General features: G+C 34.4%; 1 protein-coding gene across 3 annotated transcripts; it reads right to left on the bottom strand.

Annotated features, from left to right (window-relative positions):
- Positions 1–3,327: 3,327 nt before the first annotated feature.
- Positions 3,328–20,269, bottom strand: sbb (scribbler). 3 transcript variants are annotated; one of them, XM_036377066.2, is made up of 13 exons: positions 20,060–20,269; positions 17,716–17,949; positions 15,031–15,208; positions 12,279–14,874; positions 10,708–10,825; positions 9,509–10,646; positions 9,191–9,439; positions 8,949–9,125; positions 8,214–8,880; positions 7,909–8,137; positions 5,764–6,017; positions 4,514–5,691; positions 3,328–4,442 (listed from the first exon to the last, which is right to left on the bottom strand). In XM_036377066.2, exons 2-13 carry the CDS (start codon positions 17,764–17,766, stop codon positions 4,369–4,371), a joined length of 6,909 nt encoding a protein of 2,302 aa, XP_036232959.2. In that variant the 5' UTR covers positions 17,767–17,949; positions 20,060–20,269; the 3' UTR covers positions 3,328–4,368. The 3 variants fall into 3 exon arrangements, with proteins under 3 accessions (XP_036232959.2, XP_036232973.2, XP_036232944.2); XM_036377080.2 differs by lacking the exon at positions 20,060–20,269 and adding an exon at positions 18,985–19,214 and having other exon boundaries at positions 9,509–10,625; XM_036377051.2 differs by lacking the exon at positions 20,060–20,269 and adding an exon at positions 18,985–19,212.
- Positions 20,270–23,797: the final 3,528 nt, after the last annotated feature.

Raw genomic sequence — 23,797 nt, 5'->3', positions numbered from 1 at the left:
CAAATTTCGTGGATTTCTTGTCAAATAAAAAAGTTTTCCATGCAAGCACTTGATTCCGATCGTTCAGTTTGCGTACCATCGTGGTCCGATATGGGTTTTAGGGGGGCAAAATTTCGATAATAATCGATATCTCAAAAACTGAGAGCCTAGTTCGCGTATATACAGAGGGACGGATATGGGTAAATCGACTCAACTCATAATGCTGATCATTTATATATGTATTTTATAGGGTCTCCAACGTTTCCTTCTGGGTGTTACTTAACTTAATATATATATATATATAACTTAATATATATGTATATATAACTTAATATATATGTATATATAACTTAATATATATGTATATATAACTTAATATATATATATATATATAAATACATATACTATATACTTACAAACTTAATATATATATATATATAAATACTAATACTATATACTTACAAAATTAATATTTATAAAAAAGGATCCCAATTGGACCGCTGAGAACACCGGTCCATTGTGATAACTTAATACTCCTAAGATCGAAAAAACTCCCAAAAATTGACAAAGCGTTGTTGAGCCGGCTATTTTACCATGTTCGCCAAATATGACTGCCGAAATGTTTCAACCTCAGTTTTGCAAATGCTAAACAGTGGAGGAGAAAGTATCTTGGAGTTTTTTTTAGCTTGACGTTTTTTTTTACCTTCCTTCATACAATTTTGACATTTAGCGTCCGATAAGATATTAGGATATGATCTAATGATTCTCATATGATGTTCATATAACATTTTTAAAATATTTCGCTTAATTGCATATAGACATATGTATAAGCATGTAAAAAATATAAACAAACTTACATACATTTTTTTTGGCTATAATAAAAAAATTTTATTTCCTTTTTATATATATATTTTTTTGTTGTTGTTTGTTTTACTTTAATATATAGTGTTACTTATTTCATATCAATATTCATTTACTTGGCAATGAACTGTGATAGAAGTGTGGATTTGTTTTCTTGCTTAAATAAATAACTTCATTAATCTTTTGCGATTTTGCGTTCATTTGTTTTTGTTGTTTTTTATATAATATTTTTTGCTTTTATTTTTCAAAACTATACTTCTATATATATTACTGTACCGGTTTAAGCATTACATCTCTAACACACTTTGCCCTTCTGCTTGGATTAACGTGTATAATGAATCTTAGGGTATTACATAAGTGTCTAAACCTAGGCTCTTCACATAAATGTGCTCGCTTCTTGCTTCTTTGTCAATAACTTATTAATACAAATATTTAGGTAATACATTCATATGCGCATAATTTACGTCCAATATACATAGATGTATGTATATACTTGCATGTATGTATATAAGTAATTTGTAATCTTAACATTTATGCACTACACAAATCGAGTTAGATATATATCTGAATTGTAGAATGTATTCTTACGAGTAATTATATTTTTACATACATTTATAAGCATTGGTATAAGAGCTTATAATGATTACAATGATTAAATTCAATTACAGTATATACGAAAAATAAAAAATATCCTACACATATAGTTTGGAGAAACTATTAACATGATAGATAAAAGCGGTGCTAGGCAATAGATAAAAAAAATATATATATATAAAATCTTATAAAATAAAACGAAATAACAAAAGAAATAATAAAAAAAAATACTTGAAAAAAAATTTAAAAAAAAAAACCATATTGAAAATAAATTATTAAAAAATAAAAACAATATTGAAAATAAATTATTAAAAAATAAAAAAAAACACAATATCGAAAATTAATTATTAAAAAAAAAAAAAAAAAAATATTGAAAATTAATTTTTAAAAAATTTAAAAAAAAACACAATTTTGAAAATAAATTATTAAAAAATAAGAAAAAAAAACAATATTCAAAATAAATTATTTTAACCAAAATTATAAAATAAAATAATAAAAAAACTATTTAACATAAAAATTCAAAAATTATTTAAATATAATAAAAACAAAAATTAAATTATTATAAACAAAAAAAAAATAAAATATTAAAATACCTAAAATAAATTGTTAAAAACTTAAACTATAAAAAATATAAATAAAATCATAATAAAAACTAAAATCATTAAAAAAAAAACAAAATTAAAAAATTTAATTATTACAAAACAAAAATATTAAAAAGATATAAAATATTACAAACAATGAAAACGTACTACATAAAAAATATAGTTTCTTTTTAACTTGCTTTCTTGCATAGTCCCACCCTGTTTGCTCAATTTGCCCCTATTGTGTGTAGCATCTCTAATTAGTATTTATAATACACAGCGTTTTTCAGTTAACATTAATGTACATACAAAAAGGATTAAGAAAAAAAAACACTTTAAATTAAAAGGGTGGCAAAGTTATACACAAGCTTACTTACATACAGGCTATTAGCAAACTAACTTATATCAATCTATGTATAAGCTCTAAAACGAGTAAAGGTTTAATACATACTATATATATTTGTATATATACATATATGTATGTCATTGTAATAAAGATTTAATATTATCAATATACAACTATGAGTACTTTTAGTCAGATAATTTTGGGTGGTATTCTTTTTTTTTTTTGTTTTTGTTTTACTTTTTGTTGAGGGGTCGCATTTAATTGAAGACGTTACGCTCGCTAAGCGAAAATTTGCATTGAAAATCCTTTAACAAACATATACAAACGTTCAAATGTAACTAAATATGTGTGTGTGTGCATACATATGAGTGGAAGAAGGTGGCTTTAAAATACAGTTATATGTCGATCAAAAACGTAATTGTTATGAAAAAATAAACTAAAAAAAAAAAATAAAAAATAAGTCACGTATAGATCGACCGATATCACACCTACACACACACACAGACAGACAACCCTGTTGTCCACATAGCTTTTACTCTCTCACTCTGTGCCTCGTTTGTCATGCTGTGCTTTTACAATTCTTTTCACAACCCGACACAATCACATTTCTGCTGAAGTGAAAGTAACATAATTTCTGAATGAATTTTCTGATTTTATATTTGAAATACATATATATTTTTTTTATGGGGCGTGTGTTCCAAAATGAAAAATTGCAGCGCAACCGTTATTTGCATTATTGCTTGCAGCGCATACATATGCATCACACACACACACATTGAGTACATGAATGAGCGCAAAGCGACAAAAAATAAGAAACAACAAAATAAAACTAATAGAAAATGTAAATGTTTACATGTAATTTTTTTAAATATAACTTTGTTCAAAAAATGTGCTTAAAAATAATGTCGCTTTGTTAAATATATTTTGTTGTTGTTAGTTTTAAATAATAATTTTTACAAATGCGAGTGTGTTTCATTACTGCTTGAACTGTATTTTGATTATTATAATTTTTGTTTGTTTTGTTTTCTGTTTGCTGCTCTATTTCTAGCAGTTCTTATCGGCTGGCTTATGCTAAAAGTTATGTGAAATAATTTAACTATAAATGGTATTGTTCGCGTGCATTGCTTTAGAAAACTACTGTTATGTATATAGTATGTATTGCTATATATACATATACATATATATATATATGTATATCCATATATGTAGTTATATTTGTGTTGGTTTACTAAATTCTAATTATCAAGTTCTTGGTCAAAGTGGTTTATCGCATATATATATATATATATATATATATATTATAAACTACCTTATCTGTAATAAATCTAACCATTTATTTTTAACTTTTCTATAATAGTGTTTTTTTTTGTATTTGTTTTGTTTTTCTTTACGTTATAATTAAATAGTTTAGTGCAGCATATTACAATTAAAGTTGGTAATGTAACTTATTAATTTTTAAAACTCTTTTCCAAATTAGTTAACGAATTTTTCCCCATTTTATGTGCACCATTTTTGCTTATGCACGCACTTGCTACCTCTCGCTCTCTCTATTTCTCTATCGTCCTATAGCTAATTGTCGGCTGTGCACCTGTTGTACTGCTATAAACATTACTGCCTAGTTATATGCTGTTAGTTAGTAAGTAATTAGTCAGATTCATTACAATGAAAACAAATGTCAAAATTATTGATTTTGTAATTTCTTTAAATGCTTAAAATACATAAGTATTCCTTTACGCTAGTCCTCATATTTTCGCTTGTTTTGGTTTTTAAACCATTAATCCATATGTTTCACATTCTCCACCCCGCACTCGTTAGTAGTTAAACCTTATACAATTTTGATTGATTTATAACTGTTTTAAGTTTTCTGCTTTACAACTGCAACTGCGACGAGTGCAACATCACGAATCCACCATAGCCAACGTGTTTGCCAATAAATGCGGGTATTTGTCTAGCAAGACAAATGCATTATGTCTTCATGTTATATGGATTCTTTTCGTTCTGTGTTTCTCATTTGTTCGGTCCGGGAGGAAAAGGATTTATCACAGCTACGGCAGCAGCTTGCTGACTTGCCAATACTGCAGCTAAACGACAAAACAATAATTGAAAGCATTAAATACTATAACCGAGGGCATGTCACTTCAATAGAACTTACCACCATAGGGTGCCGTGTACATGGGGTAACCTAAACCCACGTGGGTGTGGTGGTGTGTGTGCACATGCCGTTGCGGCGGCGGACTACGTGAATCTGCCGGGTTGCTATTGCCACCAGCAGGAGCACCGCCAATTCCGCCGCCACTGTTCGGCCCGCTGGGACCACCCTGTTGCTTGTGTGCATCCATGTTTAGTGGTCCGCCCGCCAAATTGCTACCCGGACCACCTGGTCCACCGCTCAACACCTTTTGGCCCAGCACATCAGACTTATTTGGCGGGCCACTCAGGCCCGTCGGTGGCGGTTGCAGATTTAATGGCATGCCACCACCCACAGACGACTGATTTGTTGGTGGCAGATGACCGCCGCTGTTGGGTGCATTTTGTACCGCATTCGGACCACTGCCCGGTCCGGTTACGCCACCGCTACTAACACCCTGCTGCTGCATACCCACATTCGGACTAGATACGCTAACTTTGACTGCGCCACCCGGGCCGCCACTTCCGCCACCACTACCACCACCGCTGGTCGGTGATTTTAGTGCACGCTCACTCAGCTCGTGTATTTTATGAGTAGTGTAATACTGGCTAGCAGCGTGGTGTAGCGCGTCGAGTGCCTTTGTGCCGGTGTTGCGTGACAGATCTTCGGGCGCATGATATCTTGGTATGGGCAAATGATACGGCGCAGCGTTGTAAGGGCCGGCGGCTGACATCAAGACATTACGATACATGGGATGGTTGGGATCGAAGCTGAACGGCGCTGGCGCTATGTATGATGGATGCAGGAAGTATTGTGATGTCGGTGGCGGCGGTGGTCCTTGTGTCTCCATTGTAGGTTTCTGTCCCTCTTGTTTAACTTTGACTTCTTCTTCTTGTTGTTTTTGCTTGGAGCTCTCCTTGGTGAGATTTGTTGCTTTGCCAGTGCCGGAATTGCCGCCGCTATTGCTCGAGCAACTTTGTGATTTACTCTTTTGCGACTGTTGATGTTGTTGTTGTTGTTGCTGCTGCTGTTGCTGTGCCATTGCCATCTGCTGTTGGTGCTGTGATGATGGACCGTCGTCCTTATGCTGTCCCATGACTTGTGCTTGTAGCGAACCATGCGGTCCACTATTGGAGGGATTTTGCGCTCGTAGAGCTGCGACTGCATTTTGGCGACGTTGCTCGTCCGACAGTATGTAGTACCTGAAAGGGTCGGAGGTACATTGAAAATATATATATATAATATTAGATTATGCGAATGTTCAGATAACTTACCTCCTCAATTCCTCTTCACGTGACAAGTGCTGCTGTGCGGCCAAGGACATTGGATGACGTTGATATATATTCGGATATGACCCCAAGCTTTGCAAATCTTTCGGATGCAATGCGTGTGGTTGTTGCGGCTGTTGTTGCTGCTGCTGCTGTGGCGGTTGTTGCTGTTGTTGTTGAGACTGAGGAACCGGATTGTGCTCTTGCTTTATCTCCTGTTTTGTCATTGGCTCGCTTTTGATGTGTTTCGTCGAAACCAACTAAAAGAAAAATTGTATGTTTTTCAATATATTTCTTGTAAATAATATAACAATAAAAGGATCTTTATCCTTATTTTGATCGATCAGTTTGTATGGAAACTATATGCTATATTCGATCGGAACAATTTCTTTGGAATGTAGCGTTGCCTTGTGCAGCTTCTTGGGGAGAAAACAACGTGTACAAAATTCAGGCCGATAATTGAAAAACTGAGGAACTAATTTGCATATATACAGACGAACATAGCTAAATCGACTCAGCTCATCGCGCTGATGGTATATATATGTATATAGCGTGTCTGTGCATTTGACTCTTAATTAACGTTAGTTATTTTCTTTCGTACGGGGATCACATATTTGCAATAATAATGGGCATACGAAGGATTTCACTTCTTTCATATCCAGTTAAAACATTCTAGACTTGTCAAGTTGACGGATCATCTCATACGTTTGTAATTTCCATCCATCAATAGTAAAATCGTTTTTAACAGCCTTTTTAATGATTATTATCTAAACCTACTAGACGAGTAGTATTTTAGTTACTGTCCTGTTTGAAGTTATCTAGTGACTTATTCGGCAGCCTGACCGTTTTGATAAATTTAGCTTAAAGTATATAATTTATAGCAAGATATTTTCCTGTTGTTATTATATTTGTTACATTTAGGGAGTTCATAAGAGCACGTTTTTATTACTCATATTATTTATTACACTATTTTCTATTCAATTACAACAGTTGTAAACTTGTTATTGCTTTGCAAGTAAAATGTAAATAACACAATACAACTCGTGAAAGATATGTTTAATTGTCTATTTATTTCTGCTATTTGATCAGCTGTTTTTTATTTACATTTTATGATTGCCTATTTTTGAGTACGGAAAGAAAAAAAAAAGATCAAAATATAATATGAAATAGCACGGGAAATAGTACACTGTGTCCAAACGTTTCATCTTATAACTATGCTCATTTATAAGAGCATTTTATGTAGATAAACAAATAATACGACTTGTGAACTCCCTAACTACAAAATATGTTGTAAAATGTCTGGATGTAATGTAACCAATTGGATAAAAAAAAAAATAAAAAAAAACAAGGCAAATGAGCTTGATGGCAAACTCACTTCTGACAATGATACATTTTACGTAATAGGCAAAAGGGTCTATTTTGGAAAACCATAAACGCCAATAAGTCATACTTGGTACTGAGAAGCCAATTGAGATGCATGTGGGTTTTCCGAATTTAAATATAGGCGACTCACAATCGCAATTACTTAATTCAACGTAGTACCCTATAAACAATTAAATATTCAATATTGATCTGCTTATTGACTCTATTACTTCCGTTTTGTTACCGTTTGCAATATCTAAAGAGAACGTTCGAGGTATTCAGTATTACAATTGACTTATATTTTCTTATGCAATAGTATTTAGAGCATAATCAAATATTTTCGGTTACATAAAACAGCAAATTAGACTGATATAGTCTTAAAAAGAACCTGTTTAACAAGGGTGTTGGTGCAAACAGTGGCTTTTGCCACATGGAGCCAGCACCTGATTCTAGACTACACAGCAGTCTGTAGACGCAGAATCAAGATTCTTGGATCTATATATCCGAATAGGCATCAAATCGCCCTAATAGCATACTGGAATTAATCAGAGTGCTGAGTCTATGTGACAGTGACGAGGGCACAATAGGCCTTGGCCTCAATTTATTTCTATCTATCAACATATAACTGTATACAAAAATGCAGCGTTCGGTATAAAAGTTGTTTGAGAGGTATAGTAATGGATAATGTTTAAGCTGGAGGGTTTCTTTGCGATGAGAAAATGTGATCTCTTTCACATTTGTATAATGTACATAAAATGTTTGTCAATGAAGTTGTTGTTATGCACTTACTTGTTGCTGTTGAGGTGTTTGCTTAGATATTTCATGTGGACTGGGACTCTCTTTGAGGCGTTCATCTTTGATAACACCGGAATTTGGATGTGGAGGTGCATTACTTTGAGACTGTGACGAAGATAAACCACCGTGGGTGCTCAATTTCACTGGATCATCTTGTGACGATACAATTGATACAGGTCCATAATTAGGTTCTACATTGTAAGGATAACCGGCAGTCATATAACTAGAAAATAAAGCAATAATTAAATGGTTGTTCAACACATTATTACGTTTAATGCGGATAAAAGGTGAGGTCTTACTTGAAGGGGTAAAAATGTGATAAGGATTTGGCGGGTGTAGGTGCTGGCAACCCGCCCGGACCCACACCTGACGGTCCCAACGATGACATGGAGCCCATGCCCGGTGGTAAGCCATTATTCGGCGGGCCGATATTACTTAAGTTTACCGAAGACTGTGGTGGTTGGCCCGAAGGGTTATCTTTTTGATTACCACTGCCGTCCTGCGACTGCAATTGTTGCTGAAGACTAACAACTTGCTGTTGTTGTTGCTGCTGCTGTTGCGATGATTTCGTCATTAGATCTAGTGGCGGATCTTTACTTTTGTTGCTGTAATCGGACAAATGTGGCGATTGCTGTTGTTGTTGATGCGACTGTTGCTGCTGTTGTTGTTGTTGCATTAAATGGGACGACTGTATTGCACCTTGTTGTTGTTGCTGTTGAGACTGTGACGATGGAAGCGTTAACGTTGGCTGTACCAAAGCTGAGGGCAACAAGCCTTTATTGGCCACCTGTGACGATTGCTGATCGGAAGCAGTTGGAGGCACCAAATATTGCTGCTGCTGATAGAACTGATACATGCCGTAACCGCCTAGGGGTGGTATACCCGGCGCACCACCACCCATGCCCACAGAACCCAAATCTGTTGGTTTTTTGTTTGGTAAATCCATAAGCTTAGGTTGTGACTTATCTGTGTGGGTAAATAAAAGAATTACATTATACAGCTGTAACCACAAAATTTAGAAAAAATACAGTTACCTAAAATATCCTGTTCGCCCACTGGTGTGGAATCATCCGAAATGTCACTGTAAGCAGGACTCTGAACATTATCCCTTGTTACAACACCGTCGTACTCTACAGGTCCGGGCGACTTTCGACATTTCTTTTGCTTCACCGCTGCAAAGCCAGATGAGCCTTTTGTGGTTAATGAAATGCCTTCAATTGAAAAGTATTTAATTAGCTCCAAAAATAAACACAAAGGGGCGCTTTAAAAATGTCACCTTGCAAATTTTGTACACTGGACACCGGCGAGCTGGCATAAGTACTAATTGCCGATGGATGTTGTTGTACACTTTCCGAATTCGCCGATAACTGTGGTGGTGGTGCACGTTGAGGGCTCTGACCCGATATAGCACTTTGCTGCGGGTTTACTCCTTGCGTTGCCTGTTGTTGTAATGCTAATATTGACGGTGGGGCACCCGAATTGGGTGCATCGTTTTGAGGTCCGAATCTCAATACACCCGGTTTTACTGTGAACAAAAAAGAAAAAATAGAACGTATAATAATTGTTTGTTTTGCGGAAATACTGAAATACTCACGTCCACCCTGTTGTGCGAGTGCCGATGCCGGAGATGTTTCGGAAAGCAATGCAGGTGGATTGCCAGCATTTGGCATACCAAGCGATTGCTGTTGTTGTTGCTGACAAAGGACTTGCCCCGAAATGCCCGTTGTTATGCTGCCACCGGCCACAGGATGTGGTTGCTGCTGTTGTGTTTGTGGCATCAGGGCTTGTGCGGTGGAGGTTGCTAGAACACCACCAACACCACTGCCGCCGGCGACAAGCGATGCACTCAATAAACTAGATGACGCTGTCGACAACGGAGTGGACGCAGTCAGCGACGCAACCGAAATAGTTGGTGTGCCGGGTGTGGGCGTGGTGGCAGCACCAATCACAGGTTCCGGATCCCCGACACCATCGCTAGCTGTAGGTTGCGTCGATGGCGGCAATATAGCAGCTGGTTGCGTTGATGCTTCAGTAGAGGATGCCGTCGGCATTGGAGGTGCATTAATTGGCGGTGTTACCGGTGATGTTATCGCCATAGCACCGGTTGCCAATGTCGAGCTTTCTGCAGGAGTTGGCGTTGTAGCACGGTTGTTTTGTGCCGAGGGCACCGGTGATGAACTTGGTGTAGGTGGCTCATCGGGCAATTGTAAAGAATCTTCGTCTATTGAACATGAGCTACCATGTGCGTGAGATTGATGGTAACGCAGTCCGTTGGCGTGCTTATACTTTTTACTACAATCCTGCTCGGGGCACTCTAGTAACACCGGCGATATGGCGCACGGTGAGGCAGTCTTACATTTTTTCGTGCTTATTTGTACATTAAGGCCAGTCACAGGATTGACAAGACTTTGAGGCTGTGTTGCAAGACCACCACCACTCGCCGAGATCGGTATACCGCTAGCGTTTGCTACATTTGCAGTACACTCGGTATCGCCGTTAATGGGCGACGGTGAGTCATCTTTCGATTTTCTCTTCTCAGAACGTGGAGGTAAAAATGCTGTTGGCGATGTGCTTGGTGTGGCTCCACCACCATTACCCGACGAAGAGCTACTTGTTGTCGTTGTGGTATTTGATGTGCTGGTTGCACTAATAGACGTACGTGATGCACCACGACCACCTTTCGTTGTACCATTACGCAACTTCGAATGCACCTGCGCATGTGAGAAATATATCTATAAACGATATTTAAATTCAATTAGAGGTGACAAATTTCATTTATAGGCGAGTGCTTACCGAGCTTCTTGTTTCGGTGAAATTACTCAAATCTGGTGTGAGCGCTGCACTTCGTCCTCGTTTTCCACGACCTTTTGGTGTTCGAGAATCCAATTCCTCGGTTGGCGAATCACAGAATCTGAAAATTAAACATTCCATTTGAGAAATTTATGTATTACTCAAACTTAATATTTATGGTATTGTGATTACAAATTTTAACTATTTGGAAACTACAGTAACCAAGGGGGATTATTTGACTGTTTTCAAACTATCGGCTCTATATTATCGGAACGAACTGGAATTTGTATCTGGCTAAGTAAGTGCCTTAAGAGAATTTACGAAATTGCAAATTAGTTTAAGCATACTTCAACAACAATAACAATATGCTTTAAAGTTTCTCGAAAAAAATAACTTTCGGATATAACAATCAAGGAACAAACCGTTACTTCATTACCAGTAAATAGTAGCACTGGCATTACTTATCATACAAATTAAAAATTATTATTTTTTTCTTGCAGAAAAGTTTCAGCTAATTTCAAAACTTTAATCTGCATTTTTACCACAAACCACAAGTTAGTGACAAGCACGCTATTTATCGCTTTACTTTTAAATAAACTATGTTATGTTCAGAATGTAAACAACCACCAGCTGATAAAGGAACAAAACCAGGCAGCGTTGCTATCAATCAGCACGTATTAATAATACATTTTTTATGTTTTTAATAAATTGAACATACAAAAATTTCTAAAATTATTTTTATGATTATACGCGTTTTGTTATATTTACAAAAATAATAATCACAGACTTTTATTTGTTATGTGCAAATTGAAAAAGATTTAAGATGGTTTCATGAGTGCTTAAAATACATATAAATTTTATTGATCCAATCAAAGATTATAATCAAACATGCCAATATACATAAATTATTTCATTTACTAATTAAATATTTACTGTAGTAACTTATATATGTATGCATTGACATAAAGAAACACAAAAATCGGATTTAAATTAAATTTAAAATTATAGAATATTTTACTTAAAATAAAAAGGTTTTTAAACTTTTCTAATAAATGTTCAAATATACTGTAGTAATTTTACCAATGATACTGTCTTTGAAATATTAATATAATTACCGACATATTTTTGTTCGGCGATTAAAATAGTAACCTAGCCATTTTCTCGCTTTGAAAATTTTATTTCTAGTATAACCTAAATCACAAAATGTTAAGTGTCCTTGGCAGTTATTTTCTGTTTTTTTTATTTAACTATGCTTCACGGCATTGAATAAAATTTGTACGTAGGTACTTAAGAAAGTTGTCACAATGCATAAATTAGAATTCCCCCACACATGGTGACACAAATGATAAATACTATAACAAAGCAATTGTCTCAGTAAATTTTGTATTATGTGCCTTTGTATATGTACTTGTTGTTTTTGTTGTAAGAGTGAAAACAATTACACAAATCAATTTGAAGAAACTGTAGAGGGTGACAGACTTTGGTTAAATATAAATTTAGGTCGATCTGACTAATATAACATACCATAGAGGAAATATGTATATTTATGCGCACTAAAACGCTCCACAACTCACCTGGGTGGTGCCCAATCATGACGTGTGCAATCAAGTAATGTGCCAACATAAGTTTTGCCGCGCCATGTAACATTCACCACAAGCACACCGCCCTCTGTCTCATGCCAAACAATGCCCTCAAGCGTTACAGAAGTTCCCGGCTCGCAGGGACCCAAACAATCTGGCTCCGTTATAGTTCCCACAGAGGTACCAATGCAAATGTCAACCATTTCTTTGGATAAAGTACTCGATGCTGCATTCGAGGAAGTGTCACCATGTTTTGCCCGCTTGGCGGGTGGTGACTTGATGCTATCATCGCCAGCATTGCTACTGTTTGGGCCGCTATTGTTGGACGATTGTGTTGTTGTACTGGAAGAGGAATTCGCGGGAACTGAAATAGTGTGGTGCACAGTCGCTGAGATCATACCCGGAGCCATAAGTTTTGCTTGCGCAACAGGAACAATTGAAGTGTTTGACTTACTCTCATTATTTCCGCTCAGATTGTTCGCAGACGAATTTGTTGCACTATTACTAAAAGTGGTGGAAGCTGCTGCTGCAGCTAATTGCGCTGCAATGTGTGAGGAGATTTTAATGTTGCCACAATTTGTTGTATCCTTACCCGGTGGACCGGGTGCATTTGGTGTACTATTACTACCCATTGATTGTGGTGTAGTAGTGGTGGCAGACGAGGTGGCTGCTAGTAGTGTGGCCGCTGTTGCTGCGGCAGCGGTAACCACACCAGCAGCTGAACCCACTGATGGTGTAAATACGCCCGGTGGCACGGAACCACTATTAACATTGCTATTGGCTGCATTGTTGCCCATACGTTGGGACAAAACGGTAATTGAAGAATTATTCGCACTTTCTGAGCGGCGTGAACACGCGTGATTGGTGCAAGTACTTGTCGCAGCTCCGTTTGTGGCGTCAATATTGCAATGGCATGCTATGCCTTTGTCATTGGCGTTGGTTAGGCCATCTTTTTCAGCCGAAGTGGAAGCGTTTTTATCCGCTATTAAACGATTGGAATGTGTGGTTTTCTCTTTAGCTTTTTCCCGCCGGTGACCTGAACTACCACGCTTGTTGCTTTGAGGAGTACCCTGACCGCTACTACCGGAACCGGTGGAACCACCACCAGAGGCCGAATTATTACTGTTCATACTGTTGTGGCTATTGCCTTGACTACTACTATTACTACTGGAAATATTACTTAGATGTTTTTTATTGCTGCCGCTTATATTGGTTAAACTTGAACCAGAGCTGCTGCCACTACCTGCATTTTGTGATGAGCCACTTGAGCTACTACCACCACCTGATGATGATGAGGAATGCGAACTAGTATTGACGCTGTTATTATCATCCAAGCTACCCGAATTGTTGACACCTAAGGAACCGTTCTGTTGTTGTTGTTCTGTGGCTTTGACAATTTCATGTTTGGCTTCTGACGTTTTGGTTCCCGGCTTGGTACGTTTTATTTTCATTTTAAGTCCCTTGTCAAGTGTCGCTTGATGATCAATGGACATTTTAGAGTTCGATTTCCCACTACCGGAACCGCCAATGCCTTGGGCTCCACCCTGACCACCGCCAGATCCACCGCCCGCACTACTGTTATTACTGCTGCTACCACTGGATTGCGATGACATGCCGCTTGTAGAATGATTTGATGAATTCGATAGTGAATCGTTTTTTAATGCCGAAAGGAGAAGCGAAGAACCGCCAACTAAATTTTTAGGTGTTTGGGAATTTTTATATGACGACACAAGATTACCGCCTTTCGAAAATCCAGCAAAGGTCGATACAGCTAGTGTATTAGTCTTTTGGTTACTCTCACTTGTGCATGCAATTGGTGTAGGTAGAGTTACAGAAGACGATAATGGGTATGATGGGGAAGACGATTGTAATGATTTAGTAGCAATAGAACCAAATTTTTTGCTATAGCCACCATCCGCCTTTTGCTCTTCAAAGGTGGATTGTTGACTTTTGTAATTTATATGTTCGCGTGATTGTTGATACTTGCTTTCGAAATTCTTTAATGGTTGGGAACTATTAGAGTTCTTACTAACGGCTACTTCTAAACGTTTACTTGGGTTTATGCAGTAGTTGTTGGGACTTGCAACTCTTTTGGAACTTTTAATTGGAAAATTTGTAGAAGTTGCATTTGACGTTGCCGTTATTGCTGTATTCAACGACCTTGACAATGGCAAGTTTGCATATTTGCCTTTTTCTGATTTTAAAATTGCTTTATTTGCTATGGACGACTTTGATGTCGATTTTATATTGGATGATATTATTCCAAGATCATTGATGCCACCACCAGAACTGTAAGTTTTTGTTAAATTTTGTGCTGTCGATGATTTTTCAATATCAGCATCTAGATCATCCAGCAACTCAGGTATTCCACCAATATCCCATTCGTCCTCGTACTCGAAATTTGTATCTTTTGATTCACTGGAAATAGACGATGGCGGACAATTTGCTTCTTGTACCAAAGGGCTATTCCTAGCTATTGCATTTGCGTTAACTGCTTTTCCAGATGGTTTTGGGAAACTACTACTTCTATTGCTCACGCTAACACTGCCACTGGATTGTGTTGAATGCGATTTCGAATGTCCAAAATGTTCTAATGATTATAAATGCATTAATTATTGGTATCTGAATATTTTTAAATAATTGCAAAATATTGGAAGTCATACACTAATTATATTTATTTATAACATAAAGGTAGTAGCAAATAAATGCTTTTGAATTTTGTTTTCAATCTTTTTTTTATACTTACTTGAACTTGCCACCTTTTTATTTGAGTTGTGTTTTGTATAATTTTGGTAATGATGCTTGTGCGAAGACGATGTCAATTTTTTATTTAAATCAGAGGCAGGTGAAACCAAAGTATTACTTGTGCTTCCTACCAACTTGTGTTTATTACTTTCCGTAACTATGCTTTTATTATTGGCCACCTTATAAAAAGAAAATTGAATCATTATTGTCTTAGATAATTTTAAAATTATGATAGATTGATTTCATTGTAAATTAGAAATATTAAACTAACAATAATATAATATATAAATTTTTGGAACAAAAACTATATACACTATGGCGCTGCGTCAGCGAAAACAATATGTTTTCAAGCAAATTATATTGTATAATTTAATACAATATTTTCTTCATTTCTGAATTTGCGGTTTTTTATATACTATAATTTTGAAATTATCAAAAAGAGCAATCTGGCTGGCGGAAAGAAATATGCTGCATAAAACTATTCAAGAGTTATTGAAAAATATAATAATATCTGATATATACTCAGAGTGGGTTTCTCATAAAGAAACAATGAAAATAAATAGAATTCGATATCGTTAGTTGCGAAAAGTTTGATTTATTTTTACAAAATATACAGTTCTCTATGAATAGGTAATGAATGAAAAACGTAGGTATAAACAAATTTATTATTGTTGGCGCGGAATGATACATACATAAATAATAGTCGTTAAAAAGTAAAAGTTTTGTATGTTGGCACCTAAATGAACCTTATAAGCTGCCACCTAATACAATTCCGAAAGTTAATTTCCTCGCTTCTATTAAGTTACATATTTTAAAAAGTCTAAATTCCATTATAAAGAAAATATATACTTTTATTTTCAGTTGATATTTTTGACATTAGCACTAACAGAACCATTAATAAAATGTAAATATTTTACTACATATTTTTCATATTACATTAAGGAATCAAATTCTGTGTATTAGCAAGTTTGGCTCCAATTTTTGGGTCATACACAACACAACCCCATAACCGATACCAAGTAAAAATGTATAATATGTAAGTATCTGTCATTTTGTAATGGTGCCACTAAACACATAAACATTTTTATTATTATTAGTATTTTTTCCTTTTTATGTAATTAATAAATAGCTCATGTATTTTTGTTTTACTTTAATTTATCATGTAAACATTTTCGTTTCATCCGAATACTTACATATAAGAATATATTAATATGTACGAATTATTGTACTAATAAATAGTAACATTGGGTAAATATTAATTATATATTTTATTATATATAAATCTGAAGCAAATATATATCATTGTCTTTCTGATGTAAAACACACACTTATATAAACATATATACGAGTAGAGTTAGGTATGGTATGTCGAAATCTTTTCATAAACGAGTACTCATAAATTCTATACATCAAGGCTCGCATCGGTGCCAGGCGCACGCAACGAACAACCGATAAATGTTAAAAAAGCCCAAGGGACGCTCAAAAACCGGCGCAACGATGCAAGGGGATGTCGATAACACTATTCACATAAATACGCATATAGAAATTTCAACAACAAAAACTCGCATTTACAAACGAGCCGAACGTAAGTGGCCCAAGATGAACGCACGAAAGCGAATGAATGCCAATGTTACGCCGACCGAAGCAGCGAAGTAGCAAATATACTTGTTCTCGCGAACCCATTGTTCAAATTTTTGTTTTAAATATCCTTGCCGAAACCACTTACAAAACTATCATTTACTAACAGATATCTTCTATGAAAGTATTCATTATGCAAAAGTTTCATGAAAAATTGCAACGTTCGCACTTGCAAAATAATCTAATGAATATAATTTTCAATTTAATGTATCGATACCTGAATAGTATCTAGTCATCACTGCTTCTGCTGCGCAAACACACGCTTCTCTGCTTTCACTTCTTTTCGTTTTTACTACTGCGACGCTTCTTCTATTCACTTTTATAGATTTCAGCTTTTAAAATTTTTCCCACTTTAAAATCCGGCCAATGCCGGTTTTTTTTCTACGTCGCATTTAACACAAATACACATATCAAAAAGTTTTCTTAATTACACTATGTATATATTCAATTAAATTTTTATATCAACCAATTAATAATGTTCACTCCCGTATTTCTTTCGATACAATCTGCCTGCGCCGTCAAACCAGAGATGTTCTCTGTTAAGAGTCTTTGCTCGTTATTTTTGTATTACCTCTTCATGTCAGAATGACATTTGAAAGCAAGAACGCGAAAACATTGCACAGAGTTGCATCAATTTACAAACTCTAATAATTCTTTCAGATACTATTGATGTTTTGTACAAAACGAGTTCAATTAAACAAGTTTTTATGAAATTATTGCAAAATGGTGAGTTGTAAACTAAAATAGATTTTCTAAATTTATTATCTTCAATGGTTCCGTTAAGTTTTTTGTGAGATTAATCATTTAATTCGATAATACAATTCCGTTCCAAAACTGTTCTTATTGAAATAAATATATTTAGATAATCTAATTAATTTCAAAAATGATATCCTTAATCAACAATTTAAAAGTTCAAAAAGCAACACAGTATAAGAAAAACTATTTCTCTCAAAGAAAAAAAAATCATATATTTTTTAATACCTCAACTTTTTGAAACAACGTTAGTTAATAAAAATCAGAACTAATTACTTTTGGAGTCCAAATTTACCTTATTCGGGTGGTGGCTAACGTTCACCTCACTGCGTCTCATTGATTCCATGCAGTCCACGAAGTGAGGGTGGTTGCTTGCTGCGGGTTCCCACAATGCAACGTTCCCTCTAATACATAAATGTATTGACAATATTTCGAGGTAGGATTTAGCTCGGACAATAAATCATTGCATAACTCTTGAATTTTAACTGAGTTGGGCCTTGGCCCAGTGACCAATTTATTCATTTTTAATCTGAAATAGAAAAAATTCATCGTAATTATAATATTTTGATTTAAACATACTAAAACAAAAATTACATTATGTGCGTATTATATAATTATCGAAAATGAACGTTAAATATCCTATTCGAAAAATATATTATTTTTTTTTATTTGATTGTAACAATGTGACACATCTCATTTTTATTCCCAACAATATACTAAATTTTATCCGAGTTGGAGATCATATACTATACGTAAGAATGTCCATATATCTTAAGCTCGCTGTCTTCGATCTAAGTGTCACCGGCTTTTTACGTATTTTCTTTTTTGAATTTTGGTTCAACTATATTACGATAATGTATTGTTGAATAATTGGAAAATAATAACAACAAAAGGATTTCCTGAGCTATATTTTATATCTGAATATCTTTTGGCAACTAAAATATAAATTTAATTTGTCGATGTATTTTAGTGAAAATCATCGATACACTTAATTAAAAACGCAGTAACAATGAAGGTTGTAAAATAAAAGCAATCGACCTCTGGGAAATAATTGTCTTTAATTATTCTGAATTAAATCAAATAAAATTATAATAAAAATTCGCGAATACTCGGTCACACATTTAATTTCCACTTTATAACTACATACATATGAATATGTTATTTGCATTTAATTTTTTGAATAATATAGTTTAGTGAAGTTTACGTTTTTTTTTTGTTTTGCAAAATTCGGAACTTTTATTCTCTTCAATAGGACGATATGAGAGACAATAGGAGCTTTTATTCTCTGAACTAGCACTTTATTTTTTGACGCCCTTTTGTCACAAATTTTTCGTACTTCGGCACATATGTATACAGTTATTGTATAAGAATTTTTTCCAAACAATAATTCAAACCCAAATTTTTACCGATTAGATGTGGCTCTCACATTAAAATTAAAACAGAATATTCACTTATACATACAAATATATGTATGTACATACACGACAGATATTAAACTCTATACATTCTATGTGTCGCAAATGAAAACTTTCTTATTTTGTATACTAATATACATATATCTTACATTTCAATATTATTTGCGAATCCGAGTACCACAATTTATTCCAAATTCAATTAAGTTACATTTAATTCGCATAGCTATGTACCGATATGTGGTTATTTTTCACTTTTCGTCTTTAATTAATGCTGAATGTGTGTGTTTGCGATTCCACTCTTCGCGTTCATTGTTTAAGTTTAACTTACTGGATACAAACTTGAGTCTGATTATTCATTTAAAACGACAAATACACAGTTCACTTTTATAAGATGTTATTCACTTTAATTATTTGATAATTTTTCGATAATTATTTTACATTTAATAGAGCAAATGAACCAATCACACACTCACGTAACGTTCGCCTCCCATTAATTTATGAATGTATGAATAGAGCAGTTATTCAGGCTCAGTAGAATATTCAGGTTCAAAAGCCGCCACTGAATACAACATAAAATTTCTCTTTTCCCACTACCAATTACTCAGAGAAAATCTCAGAGCTGCCACTTTTTAATTTTAAAACAAACCAATTAGAGAATTGTATTTTTGCATATTAAACGCGAAACAAACGAAATTTGCGGTTAATATATTTATTATTATTTACGTTCGGAGAGCTAACTTCGTTATCAATATAATCAATGCACTATTCACGGCGCGACATATCACATTTTTTGCCATTTTGTTGCAGCAAAGTGCCGAGGATGCAATTAACGTGTTTTGCAATTATACGGTATAATTCCATTGAATGTTAACCCTAATACTTATGTAAGTACATATGTACATGCAAACACCGATATATGTACGTGAACTCAGATGCCGTATTTATGGAAAATTAAAAGTCGTTTAAATAAACTTTATTTAACTCTTTGATGTTGGATTCTAATATTATCACATTGAATTTTTTGAAAATTGAAACTTATTTGATTTAGTATTCATATAGTTGAAAATTACAATACAATTTTATTTCACACACGAAAAATTACCGATTTCTCTTTTCCAACACATTCAGATTTTAGAGTTCACTTATGTGTAGCAATATACGGTAAGGTGAATTACTTTTATTTTGGACAAAACAACACATAGTTAATACACGAGTCGTCCAAACCTTCACTTCATTTCGCCAACTTCACTTGCCTTAGTTTCATTTCAAGGACTTAAATTTTGCCAACTAAATTAGCGTAACAAATTGTTCGTAGTCATTTACAGAGTTTTTGATTAAAGCTGCGGACTTAAACTGTTATAAGATTGCAAACTTATCAATATACTTTGCATAAATGCAGTTAAATTAAGTGAAAAGTCAATAGACTTGCACAATTTTATATGTTCGGCACCGTAAATAGTTTTAATTGGCAGCGAATTGGCAAAACTCTCTTAGTTTCGATATAAATCTTTTCAATACAATGCAAGTTCATTTTTGCATTACTTTGAATTTCACACAGTTCAGCTTTTTGTATGATACCATAGTCCACAATTCATTTTTGTCCAATATGGCCATATCAGAGAATGTTAATGAATAGAGAAGGCACAAATGTCAGTTCTTCTAAAAGTAAATTATTATGAGTGAACATCGGAAAAGCGCAAATTCGAAAATGAAATTTCACCCCTCTATCAGGGAACTCAACGACTTCACCACACTATAAGAAGACATGGATTCCTCAGATTACGAATATTTTGCTTCCAGCTCTGTGCTAAATATATTTTTAAAGAAAAAAGAAAAATCATCCCATATATACAAAACTTTGAATATACGTGAATAAAAGTCGAAACATTCAATTTTATTCTTGATAAGGTTGAAATTTATCCAAAGATTTTCAATTATTTTTCTATTACGATAATTTTTATTTTTTTGATCCCCTAGAGCAGGGCGAGAAAAAACTTCACCTATTAATATGTTAATATCCATATTTTCAAAATCACATGTAATCAATCAATCAATCAAAAATCAACTGAATAATATGCACAACTGAATAATATTAAACGAAAAATGCTTCAAAACTACAATTTTCTCGCATTGATTAGCTTGGCACTCGGCTTCGGTCAGTTGTCTGTGCGATTTCGTATGAAAATGTACGCACACAGTTTTGAAACGCATTCGTCGCATTCGTTAGCTTTCCGCTCGGCTTACAACGACAACAATTTCATTTACAGGATGACAAAAATGATGAAATGATTTCAGTAAAATTGAAGAAATCAGCCAAAATTGAAGAGCGACCACTGAAAATCCTGCCATCCCCTCGCATTTGCATCCGACGTTGCTGGGAAGGGAGAATTGGCAACATGGCCTATTACCGACTCATAATATTATTTTACTTTATTTCCTGTTATGCACTATACATATATCATCATGGAAAGATTATTATTTAAATTGAAAAATGTATATAAAATGGCCATTCATGTGAAATCTTTCATTCTAAGTTATATTATATTATTATATTGTCTAATTTGTATTGAGAAACACAGATATCTTAGCATCCATTGACGTAATATTATAATAAAGGGTTTTCCAATAAGAGTGATATGATTAAAAAAAAACACACTAATTGTTAACGAAATTCAAATATTTTTTATTTAATGTGAAGTTCAATAAATACAATTAAGTTCTTAATATTACATTAATCAAATGGCCTCCTTGACTTCTTTTGCAGGAACGAATTCGATGAACCCAATTTTCGAGTACTTTTTCCCCTAAATCAAGTCGTATGTCATGAATTGCACGTTCATTATTGACTTCTAAAGCTTGTAGAGTTTTTGGCTTATTGACTTTAAATACCCCACAAGAAGTAGTCTAATGGTGTTAAATCACTAATTCTTGGAGGCCATTCAATGTCACCATTTCTTAAAATAATTGAATCTCCAAACTTTTCTTGCAATAAATCGGTTGTTGCACTTGCTGTATTGCACGTAGCCCCGTCTTGTTGGAAGCAGATATTGTCTTCTTATAATTGAATTAAAAAAAAGTTGGTTATCACCGATCTATACCGCTCTCCATTGATAGTAACGGTGTAACCAGCAGAAAGTTTTGCTTATTTACGGCACCACTCAGATCAAAGTGTGCCTCATCGGAGAAGGTGATTTTCTTAAAAAAATCGTTATCGTCCAATTGCTTCAGTTCTTGAGTGAGAACAATTTTATACAGATGCAAGCCCAAATCCTTTCTCAAAATCCGCCAGGTTGAGGTTTGAGACAGTCCCTAATCTTGAGAACGTCTAGGAATCGACAATATTTTTATTACTTCGAGCGGTTCTTTGTCTTATTGGCTCTTGAACATTATGTAAAGAAAATGTACGCTCGAAATTGTCAACAATTCGATGAATAGCGATCACAGGTGGACGATTATTACGATTATTAAAAATGGCAAAAGCGCACGAAAAGTTGCAATTGGAGAACGATTATTTTGATAATAAAATGGAAAGATAAAATGGAATAATTTGTAAACGTTGTTCTTGTGTATATCTTTCCATGATGAAATTATAAACATTAATGAATACAATGAAAAAAATTACAGATCACGACAAATTAAAAATAGCCAAAACGACAATAAGAAATCACATCATCCCTATTGGAAAACCCGATATTTACATAAATAATTATGTGACAGTGCACCCTCTGACCCCTGCTTCCCTGCGATCGTTCAACTTGCTTCGTTCTAACCGTTAATAGCAAAAGTAAAGAGCTTGGAACATTGTTTGAACGAGGCAAGGAGAAGCAAGCATCAGCGTACGTGTATTTATAATATGAATGCATGTGTGATTGTCATATTTGTGTAAATAAGCATATATAAGGGCACATTCAATAAACCTAAACATATGAACATGTTTTCCTGGAATATTTTAATTATCTCAGTAAATAAAATATGCTATGAAAGTAACTTTATTGAGATCTGCTAAGATTCTAATTAATAAAATAAAAGGGAAAATAAAATTTAAGATTCATAATTTTCAGGATTCGAACGAAAATGCTCGTATTCGCAGTGGCTTAACTCCATCACGCTTATGACCTAAGCCACTTCAAAAGTGGAAACGCGGTCGCTTTAGCCACTGTTTTATTGTTATCCTTTGACCATTGAGATAATGTTCATGCAACGCACATACATACATATGTAAATGTGTTGAAGAGTTTATATTTAAATGCTTATTTTATTCTGCGGTTTTTACCAACAATACTCCTTTTTAATTCAAGAGATTATATGTAAATATAAAATATGATTTTATTTCTTATATCATAGAAATTGAAAACACAAATCTAAATAGACTTGCGCATCGATAATTTATTTAAGAACATTCGTTGTGTCTATTTATAGCCTTTTCGCCGTTTTCCACATTGTGTAGTGTATTTTTCTTTTCGAAGTTAAATTTTGTGATGTTCCCTCATGTGAAAACTACAAGGGCTGCCGAATTGTGCAGCAGACGTGGTTCAAGTTAGAGTGAAGCCGTGTATAGTGTAATTGAGACATAAGAAAGAAGTTGTATGTTGTAATAAGTAGTAAAGCGTTAAGTAGTTGGAATTAGAAATAAATATAAGTGTATAGCCATTAACTTGGGACTTTGATTTAACAATCCAGTGATCGAACTCAAGAGTGAGTTACAAGGTAGACGATTTATCGAGAAGTCCGTTACAATATTATATATGTATGTTTTTGCTTTGTATCAATGAAATCTGCAATTTATAAATACACCGCCTAACGGAAGCTAGAATAAAAAATTTGGGGCCTTTTCTTTTTATAAAGGTTATGGTTATGTATGGCCTTCATGCTGATCTCTGACAGACGTTGGAACTCTTATAGTATCTGGAATTTGCTTGTGAACCATTTTAATTTAAAAGGGATTTCCTAAGCAGATAATAT

The sequence above is a fragment of the Bactrocera oleae genome, chromosome 4, assembly GCF_042242935.1.
Source record: "Bactrocera oleae isolate idBacOlea1 chromosome 4, idBacOlea1, whole genome shotgun sequence".
NCBI lineage: Eukaryota > Metazoa > Arthropoda > Insecta > Diptera > Tephritidae > Bactrocera > Bactrocera oleae.
The sequence above is the reverse complement of the archived record's forward strand: the minus strand, read 5'-3'. Positions and strand labels throughout refer to the sequence as shown.

Bases quoted from the DNA above. Each gene is read 5' to 3' on its own strand.
- sbb (XM_036377066.2), bottom strand. From the start codon at position 17,766: ATGGAATCAATGAGACGCAGTGAGGTGAACGTTAGCCACCACCCGAAT. The intron at 8,881-8,948 runs GTAACTGTATTT...TTACCCACACAG, and splicing joins GGGCGAACAGGATATTTTAG to ATAAGTCACAACCTAAGCTT. The intron at 8,138-8,213 runs GTAAGACCTCAC...TTTATTTTCTAG, and splicing joins TCACATTTTTACCCCTTCAA to TTATATGACTGCCGGTTATC.